At 40.5% G+C, this 13984-nt stretch overlaps 3 protein-coding genes and 2 non-coding genes across 5 annotated transcripts; 3 read left to right on the top strand and 2 right to left on the bottom strand.

Moving 5' to 3' along the window:
• Positions 1 to 1400: 1400 nt before the first annotated feature.
• On the top strand, positions 1401 to 1472 carry trnaq-uug (transfer RNA glutamine (anticodon UUG)). Its single transcript has one exon. It is a non-coding gene; the product is annotated as a tRNA-Gln (tRNA).
• Positions 1473 to 2079: 607 nt separating this feature from the next.
• Positions 2080 to 2151, top strand: trnaq-cug (transfer RNA glutamine (anticodon CUG)). The gene has a single exon. It is a non-coding gene; the product is annotated as a tRNA-Gln (tRNA).
• Positions 2152 to 3085: 934 nt separating this feature from the next.
• On the bottom strand, positions 3086 to 6785 carry LOC143320702 (betaine--homocysteine S-methyltransferase 1-like). Its single transcript, XM_076730559.1, has 8 exons — positions 6768 to 6785; positions 5303 to 5435; positions 4915 to 5027; positions 4599 to 4790; positions 4109 to 4256; positions 3832 to 4014; positions 3362 to 3590; positions 3086 to 3170 (listed from the first exon to the last, which is right to left on the bottom strand). Exons 1-8 carry the CDS (start codon positions 6783 to 6785, stop codon positions 3086 to 3088), a joined length of 1101 nt encoding a protein of 366 aa, XP_076586674.1.
• Positions 6786 to 7577: 792 nt separating this feature from the next.
• On the bottom strand, positions 7578 to 10609 carry LOC143320788 (betaine--homocysteine S-methyltransferase 1-like). The gene is made up of 8 exons (XM_076730734.1): positions 10553 to 10609; positions 9919 to 10051; positions 9685 to 9797; positions 9368 to 9559; positions 9115 to 9262; positions 8833 to 9015; positions 8181 to 8409; positions 7578 to 8071 (listed from the first exon to the last, which is right to left on the bottom strand). The coding sequence occupies exons 1-8, from the start codon at positions 10571 to 10573 to the stop codon at positions 7954 to 7956; spliced, it is 1137 nt and encodes a 378-aa protein (XP_076586849.1). The 5' UTR covers positions 10574 to 10609; the 3' UTR covers positions 7578 to 7953.
• Positions 10610 to 11423: 814 nt separating this feature from the next.
• cenph (centromere protein H) lies at positions 11424 to 13968 on the top strand. The gene is made up of 10 exons (XM_076730736.1): positions 11424 to 11572; positions 12122 to 12262; positions 12400 to 12455; positions 12542 to 12587; positions 12710 to 12778; positions 12920 to 12976; positions 13057 to 13120; positions 13374 to 13425; positions 13525 to 13685; positions 13802 to 13968. Exons 2-10 carry the CDS (start codon positions 12141 to 12143, stop codon positions 13892 to 13894), a joined length of 720 nt encoding a protein of 239 aa, XP_076586851.1. The 5' UTR covers positions 11424 to 11572; positions 12122 to 12140; the 3' UTR covers positions 13895 to 13968.
• Positions 13969 to 13984: the final 16 nt, after the last annotated feature.

The raw sequence follows: 13984 nt of genomic DNA, 5'->3' as shown, positions 1-13984 counted from the left end.
TAAGACCACGGAAGCATTAGTATGAAGTCTTTAAATTTTTATCCGCCTTTATCATTTTGTGGCTATTGTCATTATTCCTTTACAACCCCGTAGATTGCTGTCTAAATTGAAAGCCATAATTAAGCTGCAGTCTTCCGAAATACTGCGAAGAGCAGATTGAGGTAAAGGTTGGTAAATCCGAGGAACATTTGAAGGCAGCATCAGAATCTCAGTTGGAGCAGGGCACGTCAGGACGTGCTGACGTCGTATAGTAAACTGAGCAGTGCGGGATGGTTTGCAGGGCAGCTGCAGCATCTAGAACACGGATGTAAAAAACAAAAAAGCTTTCAAAAAATGACACTAATTAAATACATAAATAAATAAACGAATAAAGACAATATTTTAACAATATATTTGCACCACAGTTGCTGTACTGCAGCAAAAGTAGTTAGTGAATGACTTTTTAATGTAGGAATCAAGTGACATTACTGTGATGTGATGGTGCTAGTTCATGCGCTTTCAGCTCATACAAAACTTATTCTGCCCTGAATTCATGGAATATCCACAGGAAGATGCCTCAAGCCATCTTGGTGAGTCGCTGTGGGAGAGAGCCGTTGAGTTCTCATTGTTTACACATATTGGCTAGACTGCTTCAGAGGACAGGAATGGAAAATAGTGTTCCCCTTTAATGGTCACAGCCTTGAGACAGATGAAAGTCAGTCCCTCATCAGGGTGCATCACCTCCAATGATGCTAATGGAAACACTTGATAGGTTCCAACAGTTTGCTCGCTGCTTTTATGAGCCCCATTGCAACATAACCTATGGCCCAGTGTGTTTGCATTCTCAGACAGACCGTTGGTGTACCTCGCAACGTCAAGCAAACTCATTCAACATTTCTTTATTAACATTTTATGAAATTCTGACATATGATCGGGTCATCTGACTGAGATTATTAAAGAACAGAGACAGAGATAGGCTGCAGCAAGTGTGAGGAGTCAAGAAACCACATACAAACAGCACACCCATAACAAAAGCCTGAAGCAGGTTTTATGAAAATCCTTGAACTGGAGCCTACAAGCAGTCAAAAAGTATCTGCTGAGATTCCTTCATCTTCATCTGTGACTAATAATAGTTTTAAAAATTCAGACCTATCTACTGCTCCCTTTGCTAATATTTGGTAGTAGTAACTGTGGTAGGCATGGTCTATGTGTCTCCAAATGTGAAAATGTAAGCACCCCAGTCTTTTTCCTGTTGCAGTTCACATGTAATTCCCCTATGTCCAAAAAGAACCATGTAACACATAAAGATTTACATCGTCTGTATTGAAAAAGCCAAAGAGCGTCTTGGTCAGCCATTTAACAAAGACAGTTCTGGTAAAGGTCGTGTTTAATGAGTCATAATCCATATTTGTCTCTTACGTGGTTCCATGGTGTAATGGTCATCACTCTGGACTTTGAATCCAGCGATCCGAGTTCAAATCTCGGTGGAACCTCATGATTTTGACAGCTGAAACTTATAAATTCCCACCTCACAAGTTCAGTGAAAAGTCCAACCACAGTGAGCTGAAACGGAGAGAGAAAGCTCAATAAGTACAAAGACTGAATACATTGCAGCACACAACAAACAAGTTAGGTAAGGAAGGGTGAAACGTCTGTGAGTAGATAACATTAATAAGTACGTAAATACATAAGGACACATAGTAAGTCAAAGTCAGTAATATTTGTCTACAGTTCTTTATTTGATGTATACTGCATTTGTTTATGTAATATAAACACATCAGGTCAACAACAATAAAACAAGTCATAATTAGAGCTGGTAAAGCATGTTGGCATATTTTTTCCCTCATCCTTCATTCTCATTCTGAAGTGTATTTCTGTTCACGGTAAATCACATGAAATTCCGAGTTCTTAAGAATATTTCTGAAAGTAAGAAAATATGAGAAAAGATCACTTGTATGTAATGTCTTTCTAGTTTTGGTCGTTTTTACCTTTTGGTAAAGGTATCTATTGCAGTTCAACATGAAAAAAAGGTTGAAATGAGATAGAAATCGGTGGTTCTCAGATAGTCCGGTTACCTGTTGTCCACTTGGTGGCGCAGGCGGTTCCATGGTGTAATGGTTAGCACTCTGGACTCTGAATCCAGCGATCCGAGTTCAAATCTCGGTGGGACCTGAGACTTTTAAAATGACTGCATCGCTGAGGTGACTGAACATTTGGAAGAACTGTCTCTACATGCAAACTTACTCATAATCGCTTGTGAGTGCACTTGCGTATTACTCTGTATTGTACAGCTGTTCAAGTTGAGGCCTATATATCTGATCCATGGTGTATTTGTAATTATAATTCTGTCTATACATATATATCTGATCAATTGTTTATACATTGTCTACATTTGTATAATATGTAATTTTTTTTACATAATTATCACTTTTAGGTTTATTACCTTGCCAGGGCCGTAATCCTTCTCCTCACTTAACCTGACTATTCTGATTCTGGTTTTTTATTACCTTACTACAACCTTTGTCCTCATCTGACTTTTATCCTGAATCAGGTTAATAAGTAACACGCAGTGAAGAGGCATTCAGATCCTTTACATAGAAAAAACGATCAATGACACAATGTGAGAATACTCCACTAAAAAATAAAAGTCCTACATTCTGAACCTTACGTAAGTAAAAGTAGGTAAGTATTAGCAGCAAAATCACTACATAATTAGTAAACCTGCTGGTCAGAATTGACACACATTAAGTGGGTTTGTAAAGAGTATTCAGATTATTAGTGTAAAGGAGGAAGTTGTTGAGCAGCAATTAAGCCACGTTATACAAGACTGGGCCCTTTCACAGAAATAAAGCACTACTTGTTAACAAATCAACATTATTAGAAATGTGTTTACTCAATATTTCAAGAGATTTAATAGCACATTTCAGCAATTTATCAACAAATATGACAACGTGAGGATGTTTAACAACAATTACATACATGTGATGGGAAAAAATACAAGCTTTGTTTTTCTGTAAAATGTGTTGTTGATTTTAGTGATGGTGCACAGTTTAGAGAAAAACAGGTGATTTGTATGTTTGAATCCAAATATTGAAGGGCATCCCTCTTATTCATCAGCTGGTGTGGCCATGGAAGGGCATTTGGGACGTCCAGAAGCAGGCAGAAGGTTTTCCCAGTACTCTCGGCGAGCCCTAAGGTGATTTTTGGTGGATAAGTTGGACAAGACAAAGAGTGCTAGTTTAGCTGGTTTGAAATCAACACTTCTGTAGAGCAGAAATAGATTACATATATTACACTTTCTTAATGGCACTTTACAGTGTACAGCCTTCTGTCAAAATGCCTGATTTTTAGAAAAGAAACAAATGTTTCTGCTCGGTCTTACCTGGCTCTGACCCAGGGTTTGGTGTGCATCTCCAGAGCAGCCCCCCAGAGTCCGTGCTTCTCTGAAGCTGGTGGGAGGAATCCTCTCTCTGCAGCCAGCTCCTCTGCTATAGCTCTGATATGGTAGGGCTCAAATCCACAGCAGCCACCAATGTAGCGAATTCCAGCTTTGTAAGCCTCTCTGGCATATTTATGGATGTCCCAGCGGGTAAGTGATCTGGTCTCCAGTGCTGAGAGGAGAGTAATATGTAAATCTGGGCATTTTGTCATAGAAATGTTATTACATCAATATTCTCATCAAACTGCACATATGGGGAGTTTAAAAAGGTAGAAACACATGAACTCTACACTGGCATACTTGATTTTAGCAAAAACATTGAATAAAAGAAATAAAGTGCTCAAACCAAAAACAACAATTTTCCAATCTATATCTTTTTTTTTTCTTTATCCTACAGAAAACAAAATGCTGACCGAAGGGGAACTCAGGTAGGCTGAGGTATCCAGTGTGGTTGCACTCAGGTGTGTGGAAGCCCAGTGGCTGGACCATGAGATGGGCTTTGAGACCAGCTTTCTCTAATCCCTCCTTCATTAACTTCACTGTACGAACACACGTCAGAGGGTCCAAGTGGCAGTTTATCCCAACAATGTCAGCTCCTGCACATGAACACATACACATAAAGCATACTCAGATTGTGCAGCTGAAACACAATGTCTGACTTGTAAACCACATCACAGAAGGTCAGCGTACCGGCTTTGACCAGCCTGACAGCACACTCTCCAGGTGGGACTCCTTGCATGTCTCCATAAGGGGAGATGCACAGTGTCGCACCCACTGGTTTACCGCTGGTCTTCAGCACCTCCACGGCCCACACTGCCTCTTCCACATTCTCAAAGTACTGCAGGAAAAATATGTAAAATATGTTAAGAAGTCTGCAATGTGGTTTTAATTCAGGTCTTGTCTCCTCCAACCCTTGAGAAAAATGTCTGGCTCTTTAGCTGCTACATGCTCAATATTCTTCACAAGCCAGTTGCTAACTTTTTGTGAATGTCATTTGGTGCCGGGTAGGTGATGCACAGTGGGTTTATTAGAGTTTATCAGAATCAAAACTGTGGTACGGGAATCGCAAAAATGGAAAGTCATCACACATTATAATTAATTGTTATTACAGAATCATTTGATTCAAAAATACTTATTAATGCAGGTTTAAGCACATGGCAATTAATTGCACAATTAGTACCTCAGCTATAAAGAAATCAATGTCCTTCTTGAGGAAGTCCTTCATCTGTTTATCAAAGATGGCCTTGACCTCTCTCTCGTTGTGACTCATCACATAGCAGGGTGTCTGAGACACACCCCCAGCAACCAACGCATCACCCTCATTGGCTACCTCCCTGGCCAAGTCACAGGCGGCCTCATTGATCTGGGCGCCCTGGATAAGATGAAAGAAGATTGGAGTAATATCAGTTTGATATGAGGACAATTTTTAAAATGTAAAGCAAGCAGAACAACAGCGTTATTAAATTTCCTAATGATTAATAAGGCTTTGTGCTGACGGTGATAGCAGTGACATTGCCACTGATCTCCAGCTTATCTTCACTGCAGTAGAAGGTGAAAGTCTGAATCACACTGGATCCTGCTCTCAGGAACTCCCTGTGCAGCTGCCGCACTGACAGAGAGACAGAAAGAGAGACAAGAGAGGAGAGGCACAAAGAGAAAAGAACTTAATACGAGTCGACTGTGATCTTTAGAAATGACAGAGTGGGGAACTGTGTCTCTGTGATCAATAATGTGGGCCAGGGGCAAGGCTGGATTTCACCCTGACATGCTGACTGCGTGTCAGTGGGTTTTGGTACTTTATTCATTGTGAATGTGTTGGGGAATTGGCACCACTAATTTCCACAGTTATTTGCTAGTTATTTTGCATCATGGGTGGGTTAATACCTGCTTCAGGGTGTTCAACAGCTGCTTCAGGTGTCCAGTGTCCAGCCTTCACATAACCTCGTCGCTCCAGTTGAACCACATAGCCTCCATCTCCTACAACCACCTCTCCAGCATTTAGTCGCTCCAAGATGCCCTGAAAATACACATACACACACACACACACACACACACACACACACACACACACACACACACACACACACACACAGTTACAGTACTCATTAAAAGCATGCATGCACAAACTGGTGTGTTGTGCAGATGTCCACTCAGGTTCTAAAGACTAAAGTGAAGAGTTTGTTTGAGGGACAGATAACTTGGATATGAAGTGCTTCAAACAGGTGCTGATAAACGTGTTTGCTCACTGGAAATAGATAAGGTTTGCCAGGTCTCCTGGAAATGATTTGAGTCTCCCACAGAGTTGTGAATAATTGGTTAAAACACTCAACATAGTTATGTATTCAGCTTTTCAAGGCATCCTGAGGTAGTAAACCAACATGTAGAACAGTTGTCAACATTGTTGTTTCTTCCTTACTGCTTCCCAATTTAGGAAATGATATTCTGAATACTCAGAGGTGGAAGAAGTACTCCGATTTTTTTACTTGAGTAAAAACAGCAATACCCCAGTGTAGAAATACCTATGAGAAATACCCTGTTACAAGTAAACATCCAACATTTAAAATCTTACTTAAAAAAGAGTATAAGTAAAAGTAATGATTATGTCAAATGGCCCTTTTCAGAATATATCATTACATAATGACATATATTATCATGTATAATTAGTGATTTATTATTGTGTCAGCATCATTAATGTTGCAGCTGGTATACTACTGGGTAGTTGAATCTATAGCGATAATTATATAACAACTCATTGATGATATATATATATATATTTAATCTCAATCTGTACAGTAATGGGTAACTTAAGTTGTCAGTTAAATGTTGTGAAGTAAAAAGTAAAATAATGGCCTCCAGAATGGAGTGGAGTCAAAGTATAAATTATAAATTAGCCTTAATTTGGCAATATGCAAGTAAAGCACAAGTACATCAATTACAATACTTGAGTAATTATATTTACTTATTTTCCACCCCTGTGAAAAGTTAATAAGTTACAGTATTTTCCCTGCTAATCTCCCTTTCTAAATATTCACAGGCATGGACATGTTCCAGAGCACCGTGATGTGTTTTTCCCCATAACCATCCAAACGTCAGTTTCTGAATCTGAATATTAACGACAAACTGTATAAACAGTATGATAAACATCCTCAGCACACAGTGTACATTCTAACATTTTACATTAACATTTTACATGAAATTGCTCTTTGGAAGGCAGTGTTTTATGTTTTTAATGTGCTCTGGAGATTTGGACAGTTCAGCCAATAACATCCACACATTACATGATAGACAAGACTCAACCTACCTGCTCAGGTCAAAATGACAGATAACTTTTCATGTTTCTTTGACTTACCCTCCTCTTGCTCTCCATTGCAGACAATGTTCCAGCTACTCAAAGTGAGTGTGTTGTATACACACATGCTCCAACAGTGCCACTCCCCCCTCTCATGTCAAAGGACCGTCCCCTTAACCCTTTCTGTTCCCGTTCCCAGTCACTTCAATCAAAATATCACCAAATGTAACTGCATACAAATCATAAATATCTTTGTAAAGGTAAGGAAGACACTGAGATCCATATTAAAAATTAGCAAGGGGAATTAATACATTAAATCAAAGGAAAAGTAAAGCATCAAAGGTTTTTGCCAACAGTGATTCTATAGTTGTGTTTGAATTCCTTTACAAAAATTAGCTGAGAAAACACACAAGTACACGTGGCCAATGAAGCTCTAGTGAAAGCTCAGCCAGGAAAACAATTCTCCTGCATGCTTCGGCCTGTTTCTCATACCTCCTCTCACCCAGGGTCACTCATGGAGATATCAGCTGTTCTCGTCTACAAGTCACATCTGTCCAATAGCAGTCACACACCTTCATTGTTAAATATGCTTCTTTCTCTCTGCCTTCATGTGTTCATGCTGCGGTCACGTCCACCCCTCCAGCTCCCCATTACCAGCTTATCTTTGCAGATTCATCAGCTTCATCATTTCATCAGTCTCAGCAGAATCATCAGCCACCACCAGTGTCTGGACTCCATTTATCCTGCTGCTGCTCAGAGCGATGCCCCTCCATTACAAAACCTTCCTGTGCGGTCTGCTGTCTGTCTGCCACAGTGCAAATATAGAACCATTTTCATACAAAACGGGATTGTTGGAAAAACAAGAGAATTGTTTGAACAATTTATTCAAAAAATTTAGTGGCAGATTACAACAAATAATCATCAAATATGTGAAGCCTGTGAAGATGTTTTTCGAACTAACAAGTGAATTCCCCACTAAAAGGCTAACTGTGCTGTCTGTACAACTACTTAGATTTATGGATCGTGCATCCAGGTATAGAAAAGGAGAGGGAAGCAGCTGGTTCAACTCAACTATTACTACTATGGTATGAGTAACATGACTGAGCCAACTGGACAGACAAAATGTGAGATTCAGACAGGACAAAGCTCTGGTTGATCAGATCCTTCATTGTTATTCTTGTTATGAACAAACTGTATATTTTCATGGCGTAAAGAACAGAGAAAACTGTAGACTGTACACAAGATATTATGATGGTATGGAAGATTTCAGCCGTTCTTCATAATCATCGGCTGGTGTAGCCATGGAAGGGCATTTGGGACGTCCGGAAGCAGGCAGCAGGTTTTCCCAGTACTCTCGACGAGCCCTAAGGCAAGATTTGGGAGATGAGTTGGTTGTAAATTAATCCGCGTGTCTTTGTCTGATTAATGAAGCTTAATTTCTGAGCCAGTAGCTGTGTTTCTGCTCCGTCTTACCTGGCTCTGACCCAGGGCTTAGTGTGCATCTCCAGAGCAGCTCCCCAGAGTCCGTGCTTCTCTGAAGCTGGTGGGAGGAATCCTCTCTCTGCAGCCAGCTCCTCTGATATAGCTCTGATATGGTAGGCCTCAAATCCACAGCAGCCACCAATGTAGCGAATTCCAGCATTGTAAGCCTCTCTGGCGTATTTATGGACGTCCCAGCGGGTAATTGATCTGGTCTCCAGTGCTGAGAGGAGAGTAACATTTGAGTTTGGGCATTTTGTTATGCTCATTTTGTTCCATCGATGTTCTCATCAGCACATATGGGGAGTTTAAAAAGGTAGAAACACATGGACTCTACACTAAAATCCTGTATGTGTTTATACAGTTCTTAGATTAATTGTACAAAAATACAGTTTTCAAACTAAAATCACAATTGAGCTGGACAGTGTCAGTGGTACCAGACAGTAGAAATATAGAATGTATGTAACCATAATCCCTGAGTATTCTTAATTTAAGAACTGATTTTTGTGGTGTTCTGTTTTGAGGCGACATAAAATACTGAGGTGGCAGGTGTCATTATCATCAATGTGCTAGACAAATAATAATGTAAGTTAATATAACACAGTTCTTTCTTTGTTCTGCACATAAGAAATACACAAATGCTGACCGAAGGGGTACTCAGGCAGGCTGACGTATCCACCGATGTTGCACTCAGGTGTGTGAAAGCCAAATGGCTGGATCATGAGATGGGCTTTGAGACCAGCTTTCTCTAATCCCTCTTTCATTAACTTCACTGTGCGAACACACGTCAGAGGGTCCAAGTGGCAGTTTACTCCAACAATGTCAGCTCCTGCACATGAACACATACATATAAAGCATACTCAGATTGTGCAGCTGAATGTCAGACTTGCCGAGGTGAAGTATACCACATCCCGTAAGGTCAGCGTACCGGCTTTGACCAGCCTGACAGCACACTCTCCAGGTGGGACTCCGTGCAGGTCTCCATGAGGGGAGATGCACATTGTTGCAGCCACTGGTTTCCCGCTGGTCTTCAGCACCTCCACGGCCCACACGGCCTCTTCCACATGATCAACAAACTGCAGGAGCAATGTGCATTTGACTATTAAACTTTAACTTGGGACAGGAATCAGTAAATAAAAGACTGAACTTATGCACATTATCATGTGTGGTGCTGGTCCTACCTCCACTATAAGGAAATCAACGTTCTTCTTGAGGAAGTTATCCATCTGTTTTTTAAAGATGGCCTTGACCTCGGTCTCATTGTGACTCTTTGCATAACATGGAGTCTTAGACACACACCCAGCGACCAATGCATGACCCTCATCGGCCACCTCCCTGGCCAGGTCACAGGCTGCTTCATTGATTTGGGTCCCCTGGATGAGATGAGAGCAGAGCGGAGTGGTACCAGACTGATGTGAGGATCATTTTCATTAGGTACAGTAGCACAAACAGGGTGTTATGAGAACTTGTCCGATAGCAGTTGTTGTTTTCCACTGACAGTGATGTTGGTGACGCTGCCACTGATCTCCAGCTTATCCTCGCTGCTGTAGAAGGTGAACGTCTGGAGCACATTGGCTCCTGCTCTCAGGAACTCCCTGTGCAGCTGCCGCACTGACAGAGACACAAAGACAGAGGAGCTTATGCAACAACACAAAAAAATTAAACACAGATTGAAATGTGCTTTAAAAGAATCCACTCATGCCAAGTTAACAAAGGAGCAGACAACACGTACCTGCTTCAGGGTGTTCAACAGCAGCCTCAGGTGTCCAGTCTCCAGCCCTCACGTAGCCACGTCGCTCTAACTGCAACACATAACCTCCATCGCCTACAACCACCTCCCCAGCATTCAGGCGCTCCAAGATACCCTGAGTGCGCACACACACACACACACACACACACACACAATAATATGCAACACACAGTGATCAAATAACAAATTATTGATTTTGAGCCATTAAGTCACATGACATGGAAGCTATTGAAAAAAGAAAAAAAAAAAGACTGCGACCCAGAGTGAGTGGAGAGGAGTGGACACTGCACACAGCCTGCACGGCGTGCACTGTGCCGCCTGTTACTGTGGAGGCAGCTGAAGGACTGATCCTCCACCTGCAAACATGCGGCTGTTCGGTGTTCACCTGCCTTCATGCAGACTACATTTCATATGCTGGATGAACCTCCGGATGCACACATCTATTGATCAAGTTGACTTAACCGTTGTTTGGAAAGAAGCCAACAACAATCAGCTTTGGACAACTTCAAGTTCAAAGAGACGAGCAGGTTCAAAATTCATACGACAGACAGGACAAAGCCAACACGCGCAGGTTTATGCAAAACCAGCAACAAGCGAATCTGCATGTTTCTTATACCCTCTTCTTCATGGTGTCCATCGCTGACAACGTGTCGATGGTCAGAGCAGAAGTAAGCCTGCGCAGATATCAGCGTCACTCATTTAAATAGGAACGATAATCTCACGAGACTGAGGAAATCATACATAAAAGCCCCGCAGGGAAAGTGCACTGTCAGCATGGTATATGTGCACCAGCATGCACAGAAAGACATGAAAAATAACAAAATCTGCAAGCAGCAAAGAGTCTGGGAAAATTTAAAATGCCAGTTTTGAATAGTTTGTGATGTTTTTTTTTCACTCCACAAAACTATAGTATAACAAGAAATATAAATAAAATTTATAGAAGCAATGAATTCTGGTTAAATATGACAAAATGATTTTTTTCCTGTATTTTTTTTTTTTTTACTCTACTACTCTCTGTCAGCCCGAAGTAAGTGAATCCCAAACATACCCCATTAATTCACGCTGATTTTAGTTTTAAAAATTTAAAGGTAGTTTCGTGCATTTATGTGTTTTATATGAGGACTACCGCTACATACACTTTGGAAATAATCAAAATCAGTCATTTCCTGGATCTGTCTACCAAACAAAAAGTTTTAAAACTGGTATTACAGGACACATAATTCGTTGTTCATTATCATTCATACCGACCTTTGGACACTGTCACCCTGGAAAAAAATGACAAAAGTTGTCTTTTACGATCCGTGCAAAGCTTATCATCATGAATGGTCTTGAACTCTTTGGTTAGGTAACCACAGTGAAATTGAGCAAGAGGTCACTTCAGCCCAACTTCGTTTTTCCATATAAACAAACTGACATTTCTCCTTCTTCGCCTTCAGGCGGCGCTGCAGCATTTATTGGGGGGTAAACTCCGCATGACGTCACTTCCCGGCGCCGTTTCGAAACCGATGTAAACACAGCGAATGACCGATTTAACGGCGTTAATTGACAGTGATGCGGTGTGAGATACGATGCTTCATGTGTGACAGCCGCTGAACTCTTTTGTTAAGTAACTGTCAAAGTTTTAATCGTCAGTCGTGTAAGTAATTTACGTAACTAGCGTAACAGTAAACGTAACTAGCAAATGTAACGTTAACTGTTGGACAAGAGGGGGCCGTTTCTGTTCAGAATAACAAAAGTGCCGCTTTCTTCTTTTAAGTTAACCTCAATTAAACACGGTAAAATATTTTAACCAACCTCTGTTTTCGGCTGACGTGTCCTCTGCTGTTATATATTGGGCAGCTGTTAAGCAGTACTTGTTTGCTGCTTTACTTGTAAAGCAGTCTATTAACACTGTATTTTTACTTTTACTTAAGGACTGAAAAATCCTTTTTTGACCACTAATGCTATTATAAAGTACAACTGTTATCAAGTAAAGATGATTTCTTTCGTTGTTTCACATCCTGTGAGTCACTGCTTCCTTATTTCAACTTGGTGCTTTTGTCTTTTCAGATAAACCTTGTAATTAGAATCAAATTCAGCCTGAATTTTGCTTTTATTCAGTAAAAGCAACAACAATAATCAAGCAATAACTGCTTGGTTATTGCTTTAATACATATTGTAGTAATTCTGATTTGGTACCTTCCAGGCACCTTCACTGTTTCGCGATGGACCAGTCAGGCAATATGGGGAACCTCAAGCAGATGGTGGAGGCTGTGGCACTGAGTGATGGTCCTCCTCCTGACAGCTGCTCCGGACAGAGGGATACTTTGCCTGCAGACATGCTGAGGTTCTTCCTCCACATCTGCTTTAACACTTCTACTCTTTTAACAGTATCTGAGGGCTGGCACACATGAAAGCTCATCACCTCTTCTCTTAAGGCAATGATTTGAGTTGTTTAAATTGCTGAAATCACTGCCTTTTCAGAATGAAACAGCAGATGTCCAACCAGTGCTTTGAGATGACGGTACAGCTCCATGCAGGTATATGAGTATGTGCAGTACTTTCATCATAGTGTATTTTCATTAAGCACTCAAACAACGCATCAATATCACGTTTCCTGTGACAGGGAAAAGTAAGAGGTCGTGCAGCGTATCTGAAGCTGAGAGGGACTTGTGAGTATTAATTATTATTAGCTTATTAACTGTGGATCTATAATTAAACCAAATGTAAGATTAGAGCTGATTTCAAGATGCAAACTGTTTACATACTGTATATTTTTCATGAACTTTTGCAGGCCAGATTATGTCAACGAACTGGAAAGAGTCAAGACAGTTAACTTTAACAGCACGCTGACGCTGCACAGGTAAACTGATTCCTCATCTTTGTGACAAGTGCCAGATTTTATCCTTATTTAATAATATATACAGAAATATAATGTATAAATGTAGAATCTGTGAGCTTTGGCTGACTTCTGTTAATTATTGATTTAACGGGTGTCTTTCAGAATGCAGATGTGGCACGCTATTGGAGAAAAACTGAAACAGAATGATTCAGAGGCAGAGTGAGTCGACTGACAGCGTACTGAAACAACTGACATACGTTTATATTGGTGTCATATACTTTTATCGTTGTTTTCCTCAGTGCCCTGAAGGCTGTGAGTGAACGCTGCATGGGTCTTTGTTCACACATAAAACAAGTGCAGCAAGTAAGCGGTCTCATCATCCATTGTGTGTATATTAAGTGTTCTGTGCTGATATACTATACTTTACTATACTATTGATAAATGTAATCAGTCAATAATAGTAATATTACTTTGTTCTTGAAGACCTATTAATGGTCATACAAGTTTGACTGTTTACTGCCACAAATCCAGACATGTGAATTAAAACTAAAATGTAGTTTTTTGTAAAATTGTGATGATTAATTCTGTGCTGGACTCCCGTCTGTTTTGTTAACAGGAGTCAAGACATCTTCAAGATGAAATCACAGAAATACAGAAGAAGAGGCTCGGTATGTTGTATAGTTTACAGTGAAACAGTTCAGTTAGATTGTGATTTAGTTTTTCTCTGGTCTGGTTTTTGGAAAAATAATGTGTGTGCGTGTGTGTAGGGATGAAGCGGCTCACACATGAGAAGATGAAAGAGATGGAAGAGTTGATGTCCAAGAAAGAGCACCCGGATACAGAGAAGTACAAAGCTGCATTGGAGAAAGGCCAGGCGAACCTGGAGAAATATAAAAAGATGGCCATCATGACACAGAACGTCTTCAGGGTAAACACTGCGAGAATTGTGTAAAATGAAACGTCCTGTCAGTACAATGTTTGGAGATGGTTAATTCATACATTGAGTCTTGCAGCTGGTGTATTAATGTCAGCGTCTCTCTTCAGGGCATCCTCTTGGCCTGTAAAGTCAACTGGCTGGATGATCCCAAACTTCGAGACATTGCCATGACGCTGGAGGAATTTCCCATATCTGACTAGAAAAAGGGCCCATCTATCTTGTATTTATATGTTTTTGTATTGTATTGTCTAATAAATAATCAACAAACCTGCTGAAAACAGTGCAATGAT

This window comes from Chaetodon auriga, chromosome 5, assembly GCF_051107435.1.
Source record: "Chaetodon auriga isolate fChaAug3 chromosome 5, fChaAug3.hap1, whole genome shotgun sequence".
NCBI classification, from domain to species: Eukaryota; Metazoa; Chordata; class Actinopteri; order Chaetodontiformes; family Chaetodontidae; genus Chaetodon; species Chaetodon auriga.
This window is presented reverse-complemented; position numbering and strand designations above follow the sequence as displayed.